This window comes from Tympanuchus pallidicinctus, unplaced genomic scaffold (genome assembly GCF_026119805.1).
Source record: "Tympanuchus pallidicinctus isolate F22 unplaced genomic scaffold, pur_lepc_1.0 scaffold24, whole genome shotgun sequence".
Classification (NCBI taxonomy): Eukaryota; Metazoa; Chordata; class Aves; order Galliformes; family Phasianidae; genus Tympanuchus; species Tympanuchus pallidicinctus.
The window spans coordinates 7314940-7337297 of NW_026294741.1; the positions used below are offsets into that span (position 1 = coordinate 7314940).

A 22358-nucleotide genomic window follows, 5' to 3' on the forward strand; every position below is an offset into this window, starting at 1 on the left:
GGGCCACCGGTGGAGGTGATGAGATCCTTGGTGGCAGCTTTTTGGGGATGCTGCAGGTGATGGGAAGAAAATGGTGATGCAAAGGCAGGGCCCAGCCTGTTTGCAACCTGTCCCCCCTGCTTCTCCAGGCGGATGGTGCCGCTGTCCCTGGGCTCGGGGGCACGCTGGGCGCTTCCAGAAGGAGTGAGTACAGACTCCTGCTCCCATTGCCTTGTCCTGCCTGCAAAATGAGCACTGTAGCTCCTGTGCCATCCCAGGGCAGTGTCACCTGGCTGCTGGGGCTGGAGGCTGCGCTGTCTCCAGCGAGGGGTGGACTGGGGCTGGGCTGCAGCAGGAAATGCTGGTTCAATACAAGCTACAGAGGGTGAACAGTTACAGATGTGATTGCAGCACAGCTTCCGTTTTCCTGGGGCTTTTAACTGAAACAGTGCAAGGCGAAGGCAGACGGGAGCAGAGCACAGGGAGGCAGCAGCACAGAACCCAGTGGGAGCAGCTATGGGGGATGCCTTCATCCGGCACATCGAGCTGCTGGGCTATGAGAAGAGGTTCTTCCCCAGCCAACACTATGTAAGTGCACAGCCAGCAGTGGAGGGCAAAAGCCTGGCCAATGTGTTTCTTCAGATAGCAGTGATGAAGCGTTTAAGAGCGTCCCTTTGTGGAGCTGGGGGTCATGGGAATGACATGGGCTGGAAGCAGCCAGAGGATGAAACCCCACTGGGGTTTGGGGTCCCGGCCACGTGCTGAGCTGCAGCACTCTGCTCTGCCCCGCAGGTCTACATGTTCCTGGTGAAGTGGAATGACCTCTCTGAAAAGCTCATCTACCGCCGGTTCACCGAGATTTACATGTTCCATGTGAGCAGACCCAGGGAGACACCACCCCACATCCAGGGTCGGGCAGGGAGGCTTTTGGGGCTGGAAAGCAGACAGCAGGTTTGAGCTGGAACTGCCCCCACATAAACCTGGCTCAAAGGAGGCTCTCGGGTCTCTGTGTTTACATCTCCTTTGCTTCGGGAATGGGGAGTCCGGTGTCCTCAGGGAGGTTTCTCCTGGTGTTGGGTTGCAGACTGCAGCTGGGAGGGATGAGCTGTGGGTGTTGTGGAAGGGTCCCTGCGCCATTCTCACAGCCCTGCTCGGCCCTGCTCCATAGAAAGCACTGAAGGAGATGTTCCCCATCGAGTCTGGAGACATCAATGCGGAGAACCGGATCATCCCACACTTACCAGGTAAGAGGCAGAAGCCTGGGGGCTGGACCAGAAATCACAGCCGCTTGGAGAATCGCCCCTAACTGCTCTCTGCCCCTGTGCAGATATTGGCTGCCATCTCTGTTCCTGCTTTTGGGGCTGGAAATCAAAACCCAAGCAGGGTCTGTCTGGTGCTGGGTGCCCTGGGGATGCATCCCAGAGCATCAGCTTCAGTCCTGGGTGGGTGTAAAGGAGAAGGTGTGCTGAGCAGCTGCAGCTGAACACAGCCCTCCTTTGGTGACACCATCCACAGGATGGCTTTGGTGCTTTTGTGATGATAGAGAAAGGTATAAGGGGAAGCAATGCAATGTATGTTCAAAGAGAATGGTATAAACTGATGCAAAGAACTGACACTTTGTACCTAACTAAGCAAGGTGCAGCTCAGGAAAAATCCCCCTTACATTTAATTTCCTTCCTCAAACAAGGCAGGGAGGGAGAAGTAGCTGTGGGCTCTGACTCCTCAAGGAAGCTCTCTGCAGTGCACAGCACGATGGTTGTTTTTCTGCTTTCTGCTATTCCAAGCTGCCAGGAGTGTCCTCTTCTGAGCACGAGGCTGCCCAGCACAGCACGCTGCTGTGTTTGGAGAACTGAAAGCACCAGGATTGGGACAGCTGTGGGGTGTCATTCACGTGTGTGCCCAGTGTGGGGTTCAGTGCTGTGCCATGGGTTGGAGCTGCAAGTGGGGTTTGCTGGGAAGGAGAGATGTCCATGTGTCTGCATGGTCCTCTGAGCCATTCCTGGTGCTCTGGAGGCAGTGAGCCTCGTTACAGCAGGGCACAGCCTGAGCACAGCTGTGGGAGTTATTCTGTAACCAAAATAGGGTTCAATGGGGTTTTCCTAGGGCTTGTGCAAGGGCTGTGGGCTGCGGGGATGAGCTCAGCTGTGCAAGTTCTGCACTTGCTCACTGGCACCAAAGCTGCTGGTTTTCAGGTGCAGAGCAACCTGCTCAAGCAAGATGTAAATCCATGGCTTTCTGTCTGCTTTTTCTGACTCCTTTCCCCTCTCCCCCAGCCCCCAAGTGGTTTGATGGGCAGCGTTCAACGCAGAGCAGGCAGGGCACGCTGGCTGAGTACTGCTACACGCTGGTCAACCTGCCCCACAAGATCTCCCGCTGCCTGCACGTGGTCAGCTTCTTCGAGGTCCGGCCCGATGACATGAACCCCGTCACAGACAGCCAGTGAGTGCAGCAGGGCCACTTCTTCACCTCTGTGGTGCAACGCCAATTAATCACGCAATAATTAGCTCTTGGGACCTAGCTAATGCACCACTTTGCTCCATGTAGGATCAGGAAGCCTGAGGTGTTCCTCCTGCCCAAGGATGCAAAGAAAAACACCAGCGGTGAGAGGCCTTTGGGGGCTGCATGGGGCTGCCTCTTCCACAGCAAAATGCACAGGGAGAGGGGCAGTGTGGGTGGATGGGGCTGAGCAGGGGCAGGCTGCACCATGGCAGGGGCTGTGGCTGACAGCAGAGGGCAAAAGCAGCCCTGCTGCCGTGTGAAAACCTCATCCTGTGGGAAAAAGAGTCCGGGATGTAACTGTTGAGTCCTAGAAGGTGCTGAGGCTTTGTGTTAGGCTGTACTGGAGTTGCTTTTAATGTGGCTGAAGTAGGGTATTTCTGTGCGAGGAGGGAACGTCTCTCTTCTCCCACAGACATCACAGGCCCCATCGTCCTGCAGACGTACCGAGCCATCGCCGACTACGAGAAGAGCTCCAAGCCTGAGATGGCTCTAAAAGCTGGGGATGCGGTGGACGTCGTGGAGAAGAGCGAGACTGGTAGGCGTCCATGCTGCTGTGGGCCAGCCCTGCTCCTGGCCACCATCTCAGCAGGGGTGGGGACAGCCTTTGTGCCTTACACCCAAACACTGTGTTCCTATGGTGTCACCACAATAAAGGTTGTGAGGGGCTGCTGATGGAAAGGCCCAGCGCCAAACTCGTCAGCGCTTCCCGATTCACATGGAGCCCCGTGACGGTCGGTTCTGGTCGGGGTGTGGGGTTGTGAGGCAATCCTAGAAAACCCTGCAGCCTCCTCATGTGCCTCAGCCTGGAACGGTTCCCACCCAAGAGGAAGCAGCATGAGGTGGCTGGGCTCCCCAGTTACACCACCGCAAAAACAAAGAACAGCCCCAGCGCCCTTTCGGATGTGTCATGGGGATGTCATGGGAACTCCTGAACACGGGATGGGGAACACGGCTGCTGCTGGCCGCTCCTGCAGCCTCCACGCTGTCCCTGCTCTTGCCCACCCTGCTTTCCTTGCAGGTTGGTGGTTTTGCCAGTTAAAGAACAAGCGGGGCTGGGTGCCAGCTGCCTACCTGGAGCCGATGGATGGTCCTGATGAATCGGAGGAGCAGGAGCCCAACTATGCTGGTAAAACACTCAGAAAACCACAGCGTTCCCAAGAGCATCACCCCTCTGCAGGACAGTTCATTGCAAGGCAGGACCTCTGGGCACGGGGAGCAGCACAGGCTTTCCATTGCACTGAGCTCCTGCACTCCCCTTATTGCCCTGCTGTCCCGCCTCCCTGTTGTGCCAAGCAGGAGGGGTCCTGCAGCTTCCTGCTCATTGCTATCAGGGCTTCATCTTTGTGGTTTTCAAAACACTCTTGCAGACTCTATCAGCACAGCACTTCCTTGTTCCTCATTTAATCACCCAAATTACAAGCACGCTTTTCAGCCTAGATAAATGTCCTTTCACTATTTGCACTCGCCAGCTTTCTCCTGCAGAAGTGCTGGGTGGACCTGGTGCAGCTGTTGCACCAGCAGAGCTCAGCCCAGTCTTGGAGACCTGGAACACTCTGGGTTTGCCTAAAATTGCAGGTTGATGCTCTGGTGCTTCCTCTGCTCAGTGAAGGAGAGGCTGAGCCCCATTGCTGGGGGTGATGTCCCAGTTGTGTGTGTGCAGGTGAGCTGTACATGGTGCAGAAAAGCTACACGGCTGTGGAGGAGGACGAGCTGACACTCAAGGAGGGCGACACCATCGAGGTGATCCACAAGCTGCTCGATGGCTGGTGGGTCGTCAGGTGAGAAACACCACGAAAGCAGGCAATGGGATGGACCTGAGGTTCTCCACAGCAGGGCTGTGACATCTGTGCATCATCTGGTGCTGCTGCACAATGCTTTCTCTTGCAGGACTTCTAGTAGCCTTGTGGCTTTGCTAAGTGCAACCACCAAGGAGGCAGCAGATGGGAAAAAATGCATCTGCTATTTTTCCTGCCTCTAAGTATTCTGGCACAGTTTGTTTGGTGAATCCTCAGCTTTCAGACCAGCCTTAGCTCACTCTGTAGTTTTGGACTTTCCCAGGGGAATCCCAGCTGCATTTGTGCTCTGGAGAACAAGCAGTGTTGCTTTGTGTTGCAGGAACGATGAAACCACAGGCTATTACCCCTCCATGTACCTGCAGAAATCTGGGGAGGTGAACACTCCCGAGAAAAGTGGGCTGAGGAACCACAACATTCCCCCCCGGAGGTAGGAAATGAGCTGAGGGAGGGAGGAAGGGAGGGAGGGAAGGAAGAGGGCAAAAGCTCTTCATCGAGAGGGTGAAATGAAACTTTTGGGTATGTGGTGTCCCCTGTTCACCCTGGCAATGCACAGAGAGGGGAGAGGTGAGCAGAGCACAGAGAACAGGAGCAGATCCTGCAGGACTGCAGCAGTGCCAGCCCAGATCAGGCAGGCACATTTCTCCTTGTCCTTCTGCAGAGTTTCTTTTCTGGGCTAATCTCGTTTAATTTTCAAATTAGATTTTTTTTTTTTTTTTCCCCCTAAGTGCATCCACTGAATCTTTGAGAAGCGGGGAGAGATTTGACTAATCAGGGCTGCCAAATGGCCTAATCTGATGGGAGGATTTGAGCTAATGGAAGGGATTTTATTTTGATTAAAAAGATAAAAAGCAATAATAGCTCATTAATTCTGATGCAACGACAATGGCTAAGAAGGGCAGAGCTTGCCTGGATCTTTTCTTCCCCCACAAGAAAACAAGGCAGCCTTCTATAAAATCTCTCAAAATCCGGCTCTGCTGGAGCATGGGTTGATGGTGAGGCAGTGCAAAATGGTACAAATCTGCTTATTTGAGTGCACTGATGCTTACTGATACCCTTGGGGAGGACAGTGACCTGTCCCTGCTGTGCTGCTGATGGCAGCACACAGCAGAAGCAGGTGGGAACTGGCTGCTTACCAGGGAATGGCCACAGCATGAATTTGGGCTCACAGCACTCCCACTGCGGTGGGGAAGAGCTTGGCTACAAAATGGGGCACGCGCTGAAACAAGGCAGGGGCTGAAGGCAAAGGACTGCAGGTGCCTGCAGCAGAGCAGGATGGTGCTGTGGGTGGTGGAAGCCGCCACTCTCATCCTGGTTGTGACAACAAAGCAATGGTTCTGTCCGCCTGCCTGGGGATTGCCCTGCATGCTGGGGCTTTCCCACAGCAGTGTGGCTCTGCATAGCTCAGAGCTCAGCCTTTCACTTCTCTCTGTGGTGTCTGCTGCGGGCACAGCACTGAGCAGACCGCTGCACAGGCACCTGTCTCAGGCTCTGCCCCCAGATCCCATACAGGGAAGCTCAGTGCTGCAGCCAGCATAGATACCATATCCATCCATCCACCCAATGTTGTACATCTCTTCCAGGAGTTTCTTGAATTCTGGTGAAAACCTCGTGCTTCTCCTGCCCTTTTCGGCATTGTGTCTGATCTATCTTGCCATCCCCACCTTCACTTTCCAGGCTTCAGGTTTCACCATCAGCACATGCTTCCAAAGCATTGCTTCCTAACAGCAGTTCATCCCCATGCTGGCAGTCACCTGCTGCCTTCTGTCAAATGGAAATGAAAAGTGGGTAGGGGTGTTCAGGCAAGGTAGAGCAGGAAGCACAGTGTACAGAAGCAGGGCTGGGGATTCTAGGAGGGAAACTGTGAGTGAGAGCTGTGGTTATGGAAACGGAACATTTAATTTCTGACTTACTGCAGATCCACCATCCGCAATGCAAAGAGTATCCACAACAAGGGACGGAAGCAGATCAGCCAGGAAACCTACAGGAGGAACAGCAAGAAGTACATGCAGAACCGGAGGAACGTGAGGGGCAATTTGCAGAACAAGGACATCATCTGTAAGTCTCAGCAGGGTCCTTGACCTAGACATGGACTGAAGTCCTGCAGGACTGCTATTCTATGATTTTATGACATGGTTCATGCTCTCCAACACTGGTTGCTGGCAGCGTGGCATAAACAAATAGACTTGAGAATCTCTGTGCCACTCTGAAAGATGTAGGGGGGAGGAGGAAGCAAGTCTTCTTTTCTCTCAAACCCTTTGCACTTTGTGGCCCCAGGCGTGGGCTGCCCTTATAGGGCAGCTTGGCCTCCAGTTCTGCCCTTTCACAGGAAGACCTGGAGAAGCACATGGAGGTGTGGGGTTGTGCAAGAGCTGTGACCCATCTCTATGTGTGTTTCATCCACAGCTGAGAAAAATGAGCAAGAAGAGAACAAGTCAAAGGCTCAGCCTGCGGTTCCTCCCCGGCCCAGCAAAGACCTCATCATGAACCGCTGCACAGAGAGCACCAGGAGGAAGATCATGTGAGGCTCTCAGCCCCCAAACCCTGCGAGCAGATGCTTTATCTCTCGTGCGGAGTGCGAGCCAGGCTGAGGGTCTGCGTGCCTCCCAGAGCAGCTGTGAGCCCAAGCTGTGTGTTAACCCCCCAGCACCAAGGTGCCCCAAGGAGCGGTGTGAGCACTTCCACCAGCACCTCTGGGCTCAGCCTTCCCACAGCCCAGGTTTCTCATCACTAGCAGGTTCGCTTTTATCCCTTATTTGTAATTCTGAATGATTTTTTTTTCTTCTGGTTTTTAACAGTTACCAGCATTGCGCTGAGAGTACAGCCAGGGCTTCAGTCACTGTGAGAAAAGCCTAAATAACGTGTACAAAAAGCAGCGTAGCATAAAGAGACACTTTATACGTGTGTTTCAACGCTTTCACGCTGTGTGTGGACAACTGATCAATAAACAAGATATCGATGCTGAACCAATTCGGTTAAATAGTGAAAGCTCTCTGGTGAAAGCTTTCTTTGCTCCCTCTAGTGGGATACTGGGGCTGGAGGTGCAGGTGTGAGGAGTGAGCTGAGCCTCGGGCGGCCGTGAGGTGAAGCGGCCATGAGGTGAAGTTGCTTGAGGGGAAGCGGCCATGGGCTGAGGAGGCCTTGAAGTGAGGTGGCCATGAGGAGGCGGCTATGACGTGAGGAGGCCATGAGGCTAAGCTGCCCCAGATGGCGGTGGGGTGTGAGATGGGGGCCGGGTATCTCAAAGGGCTGCAGGGCTCCGCATGGCCCTTCCTGCCCCTTTGCAGCCTGAGTGCTGCCACGTCTGGCCGTCGCAGAGGGACCCAGCATGGTGGGGGGTGGCACTGCCACACAGCGGGGAGCAGAACACGAGGGTTATGTGAGGTGACACCGCAGCCAGCCCTGCTGCGGCGGCGCCGGCAGAGCTTGGGCCACGTTCTGGCTTTGGGTTTAGGTTGCGGTCTCTATTTGAGCGGGGCCCGCCCTCTGTGATGGCCGGCATTGCCGCTTTAAGACGAGGGGAGCGGAAGCAGCGCTCTGTACGGCACATGCGCACAGCGCCCGGCGGCGCAGGTGAGAGGTCACCAAGATGGCGGCGCTGGCGGTGAGGCGGGCGCCGAGAGCAGCGGGGCTTTCGCCAGTTCCGCGCCGCGGCCTGGCCAAACCCGCGGGGCCGCCGAGCGCCAGGCAGCTGCGGGAAGCCGATGAGGCCGCCCCGATCTTCCAGTACGTGGGGAAGGCGGCTAAGCGGAAGGATCGGGTTTTCGTGTGGGGTTTCTCCTACTCTGGCGCTCTGGGCGTGCCCAGCTTCGTGAAGCCGGACGCGGGCTGGAAGAAGCCGCGGCGGATCCAAGTGACGCCTTACCGACTGGAAACGGAGGAGAAGGTGGGCGGGGAGCCGGGCTATGGAGCTGGAGACTGGGAAGCTCCTTGTCAACGCGTCGTTCGCTGTGAGGGTGTCGGAGACAGAGAGGCTTCGGGCTCCTCCGGGGGGATTTAGAACCACGCAGACGCTGTCCTGCGCCTCCTGCTGTGGGAACCGCTTTGTCAGTGCGTTGGGTTTGTGTTGTGAGGAGGCCGTGGGAGCGGGTGAGGAGGGGAGCGGCAGAGCTGTGAGGGGTCTGGAGCACAGGTGTGATGGCTGGGCTGGGTCAGCGTGGAGCAGGGAGCAGCGAGGTGTTCTCTGAGCTTCCTCGAGTGCCTGAAAGGAGGTGTGAGGTGGGGGTCAGGCACCCAGGTAACTGCGAGAGGATGAGAGGTGATGGCTTTAAGTGGTGCTGAGGGAGGTTCAGCTTGGAGATCAGGAAATGTTTGTTCTCCGAAAGAGTGGCACAGCTGCACGGGGCGGTGGTGGAGTCACCGTCTCCAGAGGTGTTGCAGAGCTGCGGGGTTGTGGCTCTGAGGGATGTGGGGTTGGCTTGGTGGTTGGACTTGGTGATCTCAATGGTCTTTTCCAACCTTAACAATCCTGTGATTCATTTTTCTATGCTTATTACTGAATGCTACTTTTTGTTTGTCTTCAAAGATAACCTCTGCTGCCTGTGGTTATGGATTCACGTTGCTGTCTTCTAACACCACTGACATCACCAAAGTGTGGGGCACGGGCCTGAACAAGGACTCCCAGCTTGGATTTCAGAGAAGCATAAGAGACAGAAGTAAGGATTGAGGTGTCGTAAGGCCTTACAGGCAGCGCTGTGGGGTGCACACAATGAGGGAAACTTCAGATGAGAAGGTGTACAAAACTTGCTGGAGGTTCTGATGCAGATCATAGGGCCATACAAACATGTTTACATGTTTGTTTGGTTTTTGAACTTAGCTGTGTTTTTTCATGGTTTGTAAGTAGGTATGGAAGCTATTGAACTTTTCTAGGCACTGTTCCTGTATTCTTGCCTAAAAGATAAATAAAATGGAAGCACCTTTTTGTTGAGTCTACAGATAATATGACGGACCTGTTATTAAAATGATTTTGGCAAGATAGTTTGCTCCCTTCTGTTGCCTTTGCATCTGTAAAGTAATTTCCTTTCACATGGAGATTTTTTGACAAGGTCAGTGTTGGCTTTTTGTGACACTGTTGATTTATTTTATTTTCATACAGAATTGAATTTTGAAAGGAAAATGCATTATTTAAACATTTGGTCTTATACCAAACTCTCAAACACATGAAGAAGATTATCTCTGTGAGAAAGCTGTCACTTTCCACCTAAACCAGATATCAAAAACCATGCGCTTCCTTTCCTTAAAAGGCATTTGTTTGAAAATATTCTTTAAACAATTAGGAAAAAAAGCATTATAACCAGTTTTTCCTCTTCATAAACTGTAAGAGCATAATTCATCAAGGTATGACGTGTCTGTTATGGGCAAGAAATTAAACTTAATGGCAAACCAACAGAAAATAACTGCTGTTGTGGGGAATGCTGAAGTCTGTGCACTTAAACAGCAGCAGGAAAATGACAGCAGCCTCCACTCAGTTTTGCTTTTTAAGATTTCAGCTCTTGCTCTGCCTTATTTCTGTAACTGTTCAAGTCTCAGAAGTGTCCTCTCGTCTTCTAGGTTTGTTTGTTTTTTTTTTTTTATTTCATGCTGATTTTTCTTTTTGCTAAAGGGTCCAGAAAAAGGTTGAAGAGTTCTGCAGTTCAAGCCCTTCTAAGTAAGGGAGTGCACACTGTTTTGTGGGAGCTGTTGAAAGTGATGTGCAGATCAGTGAGGATGCTTCTGCTCCACATTTAACTTTCCACAGACAACTTTTCTGTTGGCTAAGCTGCTTGTTCCTTGGTTTTGCAGCCTAACTTTGACAGCTGCTAATTCTAATGCTGTGTCCCCACAGAGCTGTTTCACAGGGAACCTAAACCTTCTGGTTTCCAGATGGCTGTATGTCGTGCTGTAGAATCAGCTGTTTCTAAGCTAAACTTACATTTTTATCTTCACCCTATCCTGCCTTAGCCACCTTGTTTGTTTTCCTCTCACGTCTTTCAGATACCATCAGTGATGATAGTGAGTTCATTACACAGATCCCAGTAGGCTGAACTGGAAGGAACAGAGAGAAAAAGGGGTTTTGTTTTGTGACATCCATGTCTCTTTAGACAGATAGACTTAGACCTTAGGCTTTAGACCTGACTTAGAGCAGGTGTAGGTGTTCTTCTTGAACTGAGGCAGTGAGAGCTAGGTAAAATGCTGGTACATGTGAGCAGAATACTGTATTGAGTCTTCTGGGATTTGCTTTCACCTGTTATATTCTTTGATATCACAGCTTTTTCATCTCCCCTTAACCTTTTGCCTAGCACTTGTTATGTTCTGCTGTTCATTTTTTTTCCCCAGTTGCATGTAACTGATTACACATTCTTTAAGTTACTAAATCTTTTTTTAATACAGCCTGTCACTTTCCTTCTTGAACCTTAGATCTCTCATCTCTTATGGAGCTGTGCTTGCTATTGTTTTTTGTGTGCCAATTTCTGAAAGGGTCTTTATTGTACTTTAAATATGAAGCCCTAAGATTTTCTGTTTGCCTTTCATGCTGTCTTTTTGTGGTGTCTGCTATTGTACCTTGTTTGCAGTATCCCCATTTGTACAGAGTGCTTTAGTTTGAGCTTAGTGTTAGGCTTTCTAGTGATCCAGACGTATTCAACAAAATGATTGAGTGTGTGGCTGAAAGCCTCAGTTTCCCAGTTCTGACCTCCTGGTGCTTTATTAACTTTCACTGTCCATGTATGGTGGATTTTTGGCTAGGCATTCTTCAGGATGGCTTCAGCCATCCCTATTTCTTTTAATCTTTTTCTCCCAGTGATGAATACCACCCCCCTTTTTACTTTGATTAGCATCCTAGCTTTCAAAAATGTTTCCTTTTGTATCGACTAGGAATCTGTGTATGTACAGTATAATCAACAAATGTACGATGAATTTCCTTTATAGAATCAACTGACTTCTTTATTTCTCTCTCTTCCTTAAGCCAAAGGCTATGAATATGTCTTAGAACCATCTCCAATCCCATTACCTCTGGAGAAGCCACAGAAGACTCGAGTCCTGCAGGTGTCCTGTGGCAGAGCTCATTCCCTGATCCTGACAGACAGCGAAGGAGGTACGGTGTTGCTCATGCTGGTAACAAGGCTGACTGTGCTTTCATTGAAGACTTGAGAAAGATTGTCTGATGTCCTCTAGAACTAGATCCCAGAAGCACTGCCTCACTGTCAGTGTGATGCAGGTCTTTGTGGGATTGCTCCCAGGAAGCAGAGGCCTGAGCTGATAATCATGCTGTGCTCTGCATGCTGTTTGGCTGAAGCTGTAAACGTGCTGGATGCTTTTTGACTGCAAGTATTGCAAAATACGGTTTGTTTATCTAGCCTCAAGCCTCCTTTAAGTGCAGGCTGTTTGTCTTGTTTGGGCAGATATGTTTTTGAATTCATTTTTGCATAGCTATGCCAATAGTTCTGTGTTACTTTCCCTGCGGAGCCCAAGTGCTGCATGTATAAAAGCAGTGAATGAGTCGGGCTCTGTGCAGGTCTGCTGTGTGAATTGGCGTTCTGCCTCCGTGCTGAATCTCTGGAGCAGTGGCTTCAGTGCTGCTGATTGCCAGTGAGCTGCATGGTGGATGTGACACTCCTGTGGGAGCACTGATCTGTTCCTGAGTCTCCTTGGCAACGGCAGGTTGGGCTGTGCAATTACTGAAGGACAGCCAATGGGCTCCAGGTACTGCTGCAGCAATGCTCCTGGTTATTGTTGGCTGAAATGGATTCAGTCACTTGACTTTAAGAGGATTTGGCTGGGAGGAAGCTTCTGCCCAGTTTTCAAGTGCTGTGTTTAAACTTTCATACTGAGGGCTTTACTAATATATCTCATGTACCTACAAAGAAGCTTTTGTGAGGTTGTGCAGCAACAAAACTGCTGTGTTTTATCATTGTTTTTCAGTATTCACCATGGGAAACAATTCTTATGGACAGTGTGGTCGGAAAGTTGTTGAAGATGAAGTTTACAGGTGAGAATCCAAATGATTGGAACTTTGTTAACCTTAAAAGCATTGTTGCATGAAAAGAACCTTTCAGGAAAGCTTGTAGGTGGTATAAGGATACTGTTCTTAATCTTGAGCAGGCTTTTATGCTGCAGGCATCATGCAAAGGGTCTGACTGTAAAGCCAGGCTGGACACGAGCATTCTTCTTACCACGTTCATAAAACAGGAAAAAAAAAAGTCAATATTTGACAATTTTCACAGGACACAGTGAGGAACAGCAGCCTTCATAAATAGCCTGAGGTGATCTGTATCAGTAGTCCTTGCTTCAGCCTTTCAGAGGGGATGTGTAAGTGGCTCTTCTGGGAGAGGGGAGGTCTTAGAAATGCCATTTCATCACAAAAGAGTCATCCTTTTGTTGGACCTCTGTGCTGTGACTGCCTTTGAGGCTGGACTCATTTCCTTGACGGTGTGTTTATGGGCCACCAAATGCATTCTCAAAACATTTACAAGAGAGTAGTGATCTAAGTGGGAATGTGTTGGAAGTTACTGATTCCATCACTGGGCTTGGAAGAGGTCTTGCAGATTGCTGTGATCCACGAGACTTGGCCTGTGGAGTTGGAAGGCAATAGCTGTAATTTAGCTAGCTGCTCTTCACCTTGATACTGGAAATGTTCAGAGGTATTACAGTACAATCAAGGTACTGTTCAGAATTCCTGTTTTTATAAGAGTGAAATGAATGCTAACACTGCTGTTTGTGCTCTGGGATCTAATTTCAATTAGTCTGTAGGTTAGCATAGTGTTTATTCAGGTGCTGCAGTATTATCTACTGTCAGTGTTCTTTCCAGGCTAGGGAATGTGTCTGAGGACTTCCACCCCCAGTTCCCATTAAAGGTTATATTTTAAAAGCATCTGTTCTTCTCTAGGAGAAGAGAATGCAAAATCAGTTCCCTTTTTTGTTCAGTGGAACTGTGCTTTCTGATCCTATAAGAGCATGAAAGACTCTCTTCTTCAAACAGCAAAGTGACCTTTGGGTAAAGGGAGGTCTGCCTTCACATTCTTCAGTTGCAGTCCTCTGAAATGCTCTCTTTGCCTTTTATCTTCTCGGTTGCTATTTGATGGTATCCAGTGAAAGCCATTTAATTCATCAACTGAATGATTTTGACAGCAGAGTTGTCCAGGTAAGAGGATCTTCTGAACCTAAATCTGAAGGTGGGTGGGAAACTGGGAAACTAAGCCCAGAGCATGGTGATCAGTGGCGTGAAGTCTGGCTGGAGGCTGTCATCTGGTGGTCTGTCCTGGGCTCAGTGCTGGGTCCAATCCTATGAAACACCTTCATTAATTCCCTTGGAGTCCTGCTCGCAGGGGAGCTGCTTTATTTCAAATTTTGTCTTTTCCATTTCAAAAGTGAACTGTGGGCCCTGCAGAGGGTTTGCAGAAGGCTGTTTGTAATGCTCGATCCTCACACAGCTGCAGCATTTCCAGGCACAGGGGCAGTTCAGCAGTAGTAGGCTGTGCTGCTGCAGTAGTATTTTGTGTATAGGTGTTGCTTCTGGCTTGTGCAGCATCCTCAAAGGCAAGGGTGATGTATTTGTCAGCAGTCAGAGAGAACATTGCACCTCCTAATTGTGCTTAGAGGTAGGCTTTTCAAAGGTTTTTTTCTCAGGGGCATTGAGTCATTGGTACCTGTTTGTACTTTTGCAGCATCTGCTTGCTTAAAATTTCTGGTACTCAATGTCTTAAATTGTGAGTTGATGTTTGGCAAAGTTTTAGGCTCTATTTTTGAAGAGCTTGACTTCAATTGGTGCCAAACCTGTGGCAGACATGATTGCCAGTTCAGTGTAAACCTAAATTTGAGAACAGCTGTGTGGTAGCATTCTGAGAAGGGAAATCTCGTATTTATTCTTTACCATTATTATGTTGCACTGCTGAATCTGGCTTTCTGTTAACTCAGCCTTGTTCTGGATCTCAAAACAACTGCAGCATGACTTCCCACAAAGAAAGCTCTGCTGTTTCTTGTGTTGTATCATGCTGTTTGTAGCCTGTAGAGCACTTTCATTTGCAGAGAAAGGTCAAAATCTGGGCTGATGGGCGCTGTAGAGGTTCATTGCTCAATTTGTCTGCCAGTAATGCTTCAGTAAATCAGTTCTGAACACGTGACCTTTCCTGACCAGGTCTGGCTTTCTGTTTGTGTGCAGGTTGTGTGTGGGCAGGACCACAGTCTGTTTAGAACCAAGAAAGGTGCTGTCTTTGCGTGCGGTTGGGGAGCTGATGGACAAACAGGTAGGAGCTCAGCTTGCTATATTCATCCATTCACTAAAATGCAAGCTCTTAATTCAGAGCTTAATTTGTCTTGTATGTATGGATGGAAGGGGGCTGGTGCGTTTCCAGCTGTGTGCAGATGTTCTCAGTACTCTTATGTAGCCACAGAGACACGGCAGTTCAGTTCATTTTCCAGATACCGTGCTGTCAGTCCCAGCATGCAGTCTGAGGAGGATGTGTTTGCTGCTTGAAGCTGGAGGGGAGGTTATCTGGCAGTGGCATGTGAAAGTTAGCTCCCTGCTTCCATGCAGACTTTCTTTGCTTCACGATTCTCATTTCAGGGTCTTTTGCTTTGGACTAGCAGAGATCTTTGGCTGCAGCTGCTGTCTTAGCATGGGATCTTTGGCCAGGCCCTTCTTCTGGTGGCTCTTGCTGGCAGAGGACTTTCTCTGAGCCCTTCCTGCTGTTTTGTCCTTCTGCTGCTCCTGAGGCCGGGTTCTTTCTGCAGTTCTGTCACGCAGGCACACTGTGGTCTGTCTGCACTCTGGTCTCCTGTCCAAGCAGCTGTCACATCATCTGCTGGCTTCCCAGCATCTTTTGCCACTTCTCCTGCTGTTGTCCAAAATGATTGCAGAGTGTGCAGTCACTCCTGGCTGTCTTTGCAGAAGGCACAGTGCTGTGGGACTTTGCCTCCATCAGGATATCTGCTTGGCTTGTTCAGTGCTCTCAAGCTCTTCAGTCCATGCAGACAAGAGAGATGAGGGCCTAGGCTATGTCCCATGCATGGCTGTATGAAGTTGTTCTGTATTTCAGAGAGAGGAAGCTTTCTTTAGTGGAGCTGGTGTTTGTGGCTGCTTGTCCATTGAAGTGTGTTCGGTGTAGGAATTAAAGAATGGCTGGAAAAATATTCTTAATTATCTTGCTCTTTTTTTTTTTTTCCCCTTTCAGGTCTTGGACACTACAATATCACTAGTGTTCCAACTAAGCTAGGTGGTGACATTGCTGGAGTGAACATTATCCAAGTCTCTTCCTATGGGGACTGTTGTCTGGCTGTTTCAGATGAGGGAGACCTCTTTGGTTGGGGAAATTCAGAATACTTGCAGTTGGCATCTGTCACAGAAACCACACAGGTCAGTTGGCCTGGGGGCCTTGTTTTCACATGTTTCTGTTAGGCTGCAGTTAAAAATTAAGTGCTTCTCCCAGCTCTTTTTTTTGACAGCAGTATAAATCAATATAAACTAACACCACTAGCAAGCTGATTTTCCCAATGGTTTATGAAACCAATGTGTCTGAAATGGTTGTATAGCTTTAGGGCAGCATGTTTCCCAGCTGTTGATAGGCAGAGGTTTGGGTTACCTCATCCCAGTTTGTTTGTCTGTTATGGGGTAGAGCACACTGTGTTCTCTTCCTCAGCCCATTGCTTTTGCACCCAATGAGATGCAGCTTAGTGTTTGTGCTGGATGCTTTAATGAGGCAATCTTAGGATCTGTAGAAAGAAATAAAGATGGGAGGTGGGGGGAGGATATATTACAGAGGAATGGTTTTAATAACTTTTAAAATCAAGGTGTTGTTAATAGATATGTATTATACAGCAGGGAAATTAGGTTCTTTAATTATGCACTTCATAATGTTGAACTCTGTGCCATGGGCCTGGATTTTTACACCAGCTCCCTTAGTAAGTTTAGAGTTGGCCCTAAACAACTCCCAGGTTTTTGCACATAGAAGCTTGTTGGAGCAAACTTCTGTGGGTAAAGAATATAGTGCTGACTTGACACAAGTGTTGTAGCAGTGATGTAATTAGACAGATGGTCTCCTCTTAGAGTTAGTGTAGAAACAGAGTCGGAATTCATTCATACTCTGCTATTCCTGGCAGAAAGCTGAGAGCAAGCAGTCATGTTAGCATGGCCCTAGTGAAATATGTCACTTTGTTTCTTATGCTACTCCTTGTCTGTCATTAATGTAGGGTTAATTACTGAGGCTTGGGAGGCCTGAAGACAATGACTGTTAGAAGTAGTGTAGTGGCTGCCTCACTGGGTGCTTATGGCTGAGGTAGCTGAATGGCACCTTTGCTAAAGCTGGACTTCTACTTATCACATAGGTAATGTGCAAATTACAGAACAGCAGGTACTGCCTGTAACTAAAACTATAGAAAACATTAAAAATGGAGGTGTTTTCCAGTTTAGTACCTTGTCTGAAAGAACTCTTGCAACCTCATGCAGGTGAACGTTCCCAGACATTTGCCTTTCAAGATTGGGAAGATAAAGGAGGCTGCGTGTGGAGGTACTGGCAACATTGTGCTAACTGGTGAGTTGATTTTTACAGCCATCCTCTTTAATGCAAGGCCATGCAGTGGGTGGGTTATAACATACTGAAGCCAGCTTCTTGTTCTCTAGAAGCAGGGAGTTTCTGTCAGTATGAGAAAAGCTTGGATGATGAGAACACTATGATTTAAGAGTGAACTAGAGATCCCTTCTGATCCCTTGTTTTCTGGTCACGTGGGTGGCCTATAATGAAGGTGGATATAGGAAAGAAGTAAGGCAACACTTGAGAGGAGGAGCAGGCCTTTATAAGTCAGACTTATAAATAAATCTTGATGAAGCAGACTAGAAAGCAGAGAGTTCTGAAAATTCTTGCTGAACGTTCTTGGGATTGCCAGCAGTGTGAGGAGCACAGCTTGAAGAAAGATCCTGAATAAAGGAGCAAGGGAAAGGGTTGCACTGCTTTGAGGAAGGATTTTCTTGATGAAGACATTCCCACTTACAGTGCAGTTACTGTGAAGACATTTGAGCTTCTAGCGTGAAGGAAGCAAAGCTGGCAGTCATAGCATCTTATTCTGTCTTATGCTGTCCAGCTGCTGCCTTTTAAGAGAGAATGGCAGGCAGGGTAGCCAGCCTGCCTCAAAGGTTTGGCTGTGCCTCAAAGGAATAAGCAGTGATAATAAAATATTCAGTCTCTAGCTGAAGGATTTTATCCAGCCTGCACTGTGTTGGCGTTTTTCCCCCATAAAAGTTTTGCCTGTGAAGTTTGATGAGCCTACACAGCTTAGGGAAAAAAATAAAGGGAATGCATTGTTTATTACTTCTGAATATTCAAAAGGTGTTTGACCTCTCTGGGAGAAAGGAGAATATATCCCTTTGGATCTGATTAACTCTTGGTCATGGCATGAATTTCACAAGCACAGACTTTATTACAGAGTGTCTTCTTACTGTAATGCAGAAGAAGGAAGTGTTTTTGTCTGGGGATATGGAATTCTTGGGAAAGGACCAAACCTAACTGAAACAGCAGTGCCAGAGATGATCCCCCCCAGCCTTTTTGGCTGGTCAGACTTCAGTCCTGATGTCCGTGTTGCTCATGTTCGCTGTGGGCTCAGCCACTTTGCAGCACTTACAAGTAAGTTTCTAGTCCTGTTGTCATGAAGAAGTCGTATGGCTGTGCTATTCTCAGCTTAACTAACAGACAAAACCACCTTTCTTTAAGCTTAAACCACGCTGGAATGCAGCAGGAGGGGCAGCATGTTTGCAGGAGTCAGCGTGATCTCTGATCATAGGTGCTGCTATGATAAAACCTGTTTCAGTGTGAACATGTCTGTTACTTACTTGTCACTTCTAAAATGAGCTATAAGTTCTAGAAAGTGTTATTCTTCTAGTAAAAGAAGGTAATCAATCTTTTTCAAACAGGAAAGCCAGGCAGGTTTTTTATTTTCTCATACAGAATAAATCAATTGCACTTCAGAAGAAAAAAGAATTCCAGTGATAGATGGACAAGCTAACACTGAGAGTTTGAATGTCAGGCTTTCTTGCATCTTCTGACCAATTCCATCAGCAGCCTGAGGTGGGAAGAGTTAGTATGCTAGGATGTGATACCATGATACGTATGCATGTGTTGACACCAGCCTTAAAAAGCAGCTTTGGACGTGAAGGTCACTTCAAAATGATCAGCAGAGGGCAGCAGCACAGGAAACCCGTGTGCTTGCTGAGCAAAAACCCTGCTTTGCTAATGAGAAGTGCTTAGTCCTGACTGCTTGTCAGCGCTGGGGAAGTGATGTGCCTGCATCTGGTCTCCCCTGTTATCCAGGAGGCATTGCAAACTGCAGCCTGCCTAAACTGGACTTGTTTTGGTTGTCTCTTCTGTGGAACTGATCTGCATGCTTCAGTATGTCGGGAGGGTTGAAAAATGGTCACTTCCTGACACAGCTGAATGTGATTTTTGTTTTTCCTCAGTTACCAGTAGAAGTCTCCCCTGTTGGGCAGTAAGCACTGTCCAGGTGTTGGACTGTGTTGGGTTTCACTGCCTTGCTTACCCCACAAGGGCTGCTGCCTGCACTTGTGCAAGGCCTGTGACGTGGTCTCACACCACATCCTTATCTCTAAATTGGAGAGAGAGGTATTGGAAGGCTGAACTATTCAGTGGATAAATAATGGGTTGGAGGGTTGTGGTCAACAGCTCTGTGTCCAGGTGGAGACGAGACACAAGTGGTGTCCCCCAGTGGTTTTGGGGCCAGTGCTCTTCAACATCTCTATCAGTGACATAGAGGGCTCTTTATACTCCCAGCAGCACCATAGCCACAGCTGCCAACATCACAAATAGAGGGTTGTTTTTTTTAATGACTTCACCTGATTATTTTTTTTTCTATTCTTTGTTTGCATAGACAGAGGAGAACTCTTTGTATGGGGCAAGAATCTAAGAGGGTGCCTGGGAATTGGAAGAATGGAAGACCAGTATTTCCCATGGAGGGTAAGGACAATGATGTGAAGACCAAGAGTGTATTTTTTTAGTTCATCTTTGTTATCATGAGGGCAAGAAACTTCATTTGTTACATAGTTTGGTTAAGTAATTTTGGCAGAAGTGGAAACCTAAGGTGACTGTAGGGCTGCTTTCTTTTCCAAAGGTCCTTGTCCAGCCTTCCCCAGGGTGGAGGTATTTTTGAGTCTGCTTTGAGGGTTTTGTTCCCTCCGACAACTGGCTCCTGCAGGATGTTACTACATCACTGTGCCAAAGTTACCATTCTCTTTGTAATGTCCTGCTCTAGAGCTAGCTATCTCTGCATTCCTTTAGCTCCAAGGAAAAGCTTGCATCTTGCCATTTGTAGCCTCTGCTTTCCTTGAGCTTTAAGTGCTCTACAAGTGAAAGAGGCATAGCTAGACTAGTGGGTGGGCTGGGTCTGCCAACATCAGAGCAAAAACTGCCTTAGGCAGAGTTGAGTTTTTACATCTCTCCTGTCCTTGCTGATGAGAGAAGAGACTAATCCTTGTGGTGCTTGGGCAGATCCTCATCCTGTTGTCTGGGTTACGTTCAGGTTTGGGCATGTTTTTGTGCTGTCTGCTAGTGAGGCCTCCCTTTCTGCCTTTCCAAAACTTTGTGAGGGCAGAACAGGAATGTTTCACTGCTCAATGCACGAGCATCTCTGGTGCTCAGTCTTGCTTTCTCTGGGTTTTCCAGATGATACTTTTATAGGTTTAAGTTCCTTCAAAAAGCACGGGTATGTTAAGCAGAAGGGAGAATGAGAAATGGGAAATACAGAGTAGGAAATCTCATCTTGAGAAGCAATCTGCTCTTGTGTGTCTGATCCAGGTAACTATACCCGGCGAAGTGGTGGATGTTGCATGTGGAGTTGATCATATGGTAAGCATGGTTAAATCTTTCATGTGATATTGCTGAGCCTTGGCACTGTGCTTGGAAGATGAGGGTCGTGGCAAAGAGCTTCTTGGAAAGGAAGGCTCACTCCAGGGAGCCAGGCAAGAGGTGACTGTGAGCAGAGACAGCCATAACAGTGCCTGGCTGTGCTGTCATCTCTGCATCGTGGAAACGCTCCAGCCTGGCTGCAGGAAGGAATTACATTCCCCAAAGAGAGTGGAAATGCAGGGAGTGCTCTGGCAGCTTTGTGGCAGGCTCCCAAAGAGTCTGACACCCAGCCCACAGCTGGTGAGTCCCTCTGGGCACAAGGATGAAGAGCATCTCTCTCCCTCAGGGAAGACTGGCAGGAGATGAAATCTGTAGCTCAGGACATTCATTTGTGGATGCTTTCTCTGGCACATCAGTGTTGGACTGAGCCAAGCTATTTCTCAAGAGAAAACTTTTTTTCTGTTACTATGTTTTTATGTGGAAGAAAACTCATTCTGGCTGTTGGAGTCCAGCACAGCTGTCCCCTGCATCCACCACCAGCTGTGGACTCTGAAGACTCTGCATCCAAGGAACACATTCATTAAACTGTGAGAGTGAGAACTTGTCTGCAGGGGGAAAGTACTGCTAAATAAGACAATTTATGGAAATTGTGGAAACATAAATCATATGCTGCCTACATTGCCACTGCTATGGAAGCACAGATTGATGGACAGTGGAAGTAGGCTGCAAACAAAGCTCCCTTCTGACTACATGCAGTGGTGATGAGCAGCACTTACTGTTTGTCAGTACTTTGTCTTCACAGTGCTGCCTTTGACTTTTAGATGTTCTAGCAATCGTTCTTGTCTGTGGGGCTGTGATTGTTCTCAGTTGCAAAGAGCCTTCTTGAATTAGCCTGGCAGTTCTGCAGTGCATGTCAGAGGAGGGAGTCTTGGGCAAGAAGCAGAGTTACTGCAAAGCCTTGGTTTCTTGGTACCTTCTCAGCAGAGAAGCTTTTGCAGGAAGCACATCTGAGATCCAGTAGGCTGAAGGAGATGGGATGCAGAACTTGTAGGCACTGAACTGGAAAACTGCTGTGAAATACTCCAACCCTCAGGCAGAGTTGTTGTATGTCTCTCTAGGAGATACCTCTACTTTGTAAACTATTTTTTTCAAAATCCAAGCAAATGTTTTTAATAAAGCAATTATAAAGTCTTTGTATTGGTAGTAATGGAAATTTTCTTGAGCTTGGCTTCCCACGAGGGCTGCTCTGTCTTGCAACTCTTCATTTAAACTGAAGCTTTGTGGAGCACAGGGCTGTGGCAAGAAACATCTGTCAGCTGAAGCACCTCCACGCTGGCATGAAAGCAGAAGTGAACGTTCAGTTGTGAAGGACCTTTACTGGTGTGAATTCTTGTTAAGTTGGCTTTAATTTAAACCTTTTACATCGGGCTTGAGCTGCCCAAGCATATCTTGTTGACCTCGTGGGAGTAGCTATGCCCTTTTATCACATGGAAGCGTATTAAAGCATTGAAAATAAATGCAAAACCTACTGCAAGGAGGGTGTTTGTAACAGCCCCCTTCCTGCCTGTTGCTGTTGAATGAGATTACAGGCTGAGGGAGTTGGGCTTGTTCAGCCTGGAGAAGAGAAGGCTGCGGGGTGACCTCATTGCAGCCTCTCAATACCTGAAGGGAACCTACAGCCAGGAGGGGAGTAAACTCTTCAGAAGGGCTGACAACAGCAGGACTAGGGGAAATGGATCCAAGTTGAAGGAAGGAAGATTTAGGTTGGCTGTTAGGGGGAAGTTCTTCACAAGGAGAGTGGTTAGGGCCTGGAACGGGCTGCCCAGGGAGGTTGTGGATGCCCCGTCCTTGGACGTGTTCAAGGCCAGGTTGGACGGGGTCCTGGGCAACCTGATCTGAATGTGGATGTTTGGTGGCCCTGCTAGGCAGGGGGGTTGGAACTACATGATCCTTGAGGTCCCTTCCAACCCGGGTGATTCTGTGATTACAGGATTGCTGGTTGTGGATGGGATCACTGCTGGCTGTTAGCTGCTCCTTCACAAGTGTTTCCTGGTGCCCTTTGGGGTTGGGCCTTTTGGAGAACTGATTCCAAGTCATACCTGGCTGTGTTTCAGTCTTGCTGTGCAATAAATTGCAGAGTCTGTATGTTAATTAAATGCCAGCAAGGTCTTTAACCTGAAACAGAAGTGTTGTACAGCAGTGGGAGTGTTTGCACTTTCATTACGGTGGCCGTGGATCCTTTCTGCCATGCTGTGATGGTTAGTGG

General features: G+C 48.6%; 3 protein-coding genes across 5 annotated transcripts in view; all 3 read left to right on the top strand.

The window, feature by feature from the left end:
• GTF2I (general transcription factor IIi) overlaps positions 1 to 22358 on the top strand; it is a 184828-nt gene that overhangs the window by 52846 nt on the left and 109624 nt on the right. The gene's annotated exons all lie outside the window — the stretch shown is intronic.
• NCF1 (neutrophil cytosolic factor 1) lies at positions 235 to 7251 on the top strand. Its single transcript, XM_052688495.1, has 11 exons — positions 235 to 567; positions 772 to 852; positions 1148 to 1223; positions 2253 to 2418; positions 2524 to 2579; positions 2891 to 3013; positions 3497 to 3604; positions 4139 to 4256; positions 4594 to 4701; positions 6190 to 6329; positions 6678 to 7251. Exons 1-11 carry the CDS (start codon positions 496 to 498, stop codon positions 6794 to 6796), a joined length of 1167 nt encoding a protein of 388 aa, XP_052544455.1. The 5' UTR covers positions 235 to 495; the 3' UTR covers positions 6797 to 7251.
• On the top strand, positions 7831 to 21285 carry RCC1L (RCC1 like). 3 transcript variants are annotated; one of them, XM_052688492.1, is made up of 11 exons: positions 7835 to 8157; positions 8797 to 8926; positions 11215 to 11343; positions 12171 to 12237; positions 13338 to 13389; positions 14407 to 14491; positions 15419 to 15600; positions 16690 to 16774; positions 17687 to 17860; positions 19119 to 19204; positions 19910 to 20034. In XM_052688492.1, the coding sequence occupies exons 1-11, from the start codon at positions 7861 to 7863 to the stop codon at positions 19922 to 19924; spliced, it is 1302 nt and encodes a 433-aa protein (XP_052544452.1). In that variant the 5' UTR covers positions 7835 to 7860; the 3' UTR covers positions 19925 to 20034. The 3 variants fall into 3 exon arrangements, with proteins under 3 accessions (XP_052544453.1, XP_052544452.1, XP_052544451.1); XM_052688491.1 differs by lacking the exon at positions 19910 to 20034 and adding an exon at positions 20042 to 21285 and having other exon boundaries at positions 7836 to 8157; XM_052688493.1 differs by lacking the exons at positions 19119 to 19204; positions 19910 to 20034 and having other exon boundaries at positions 7831 to 8157; positions 17664 to 17854.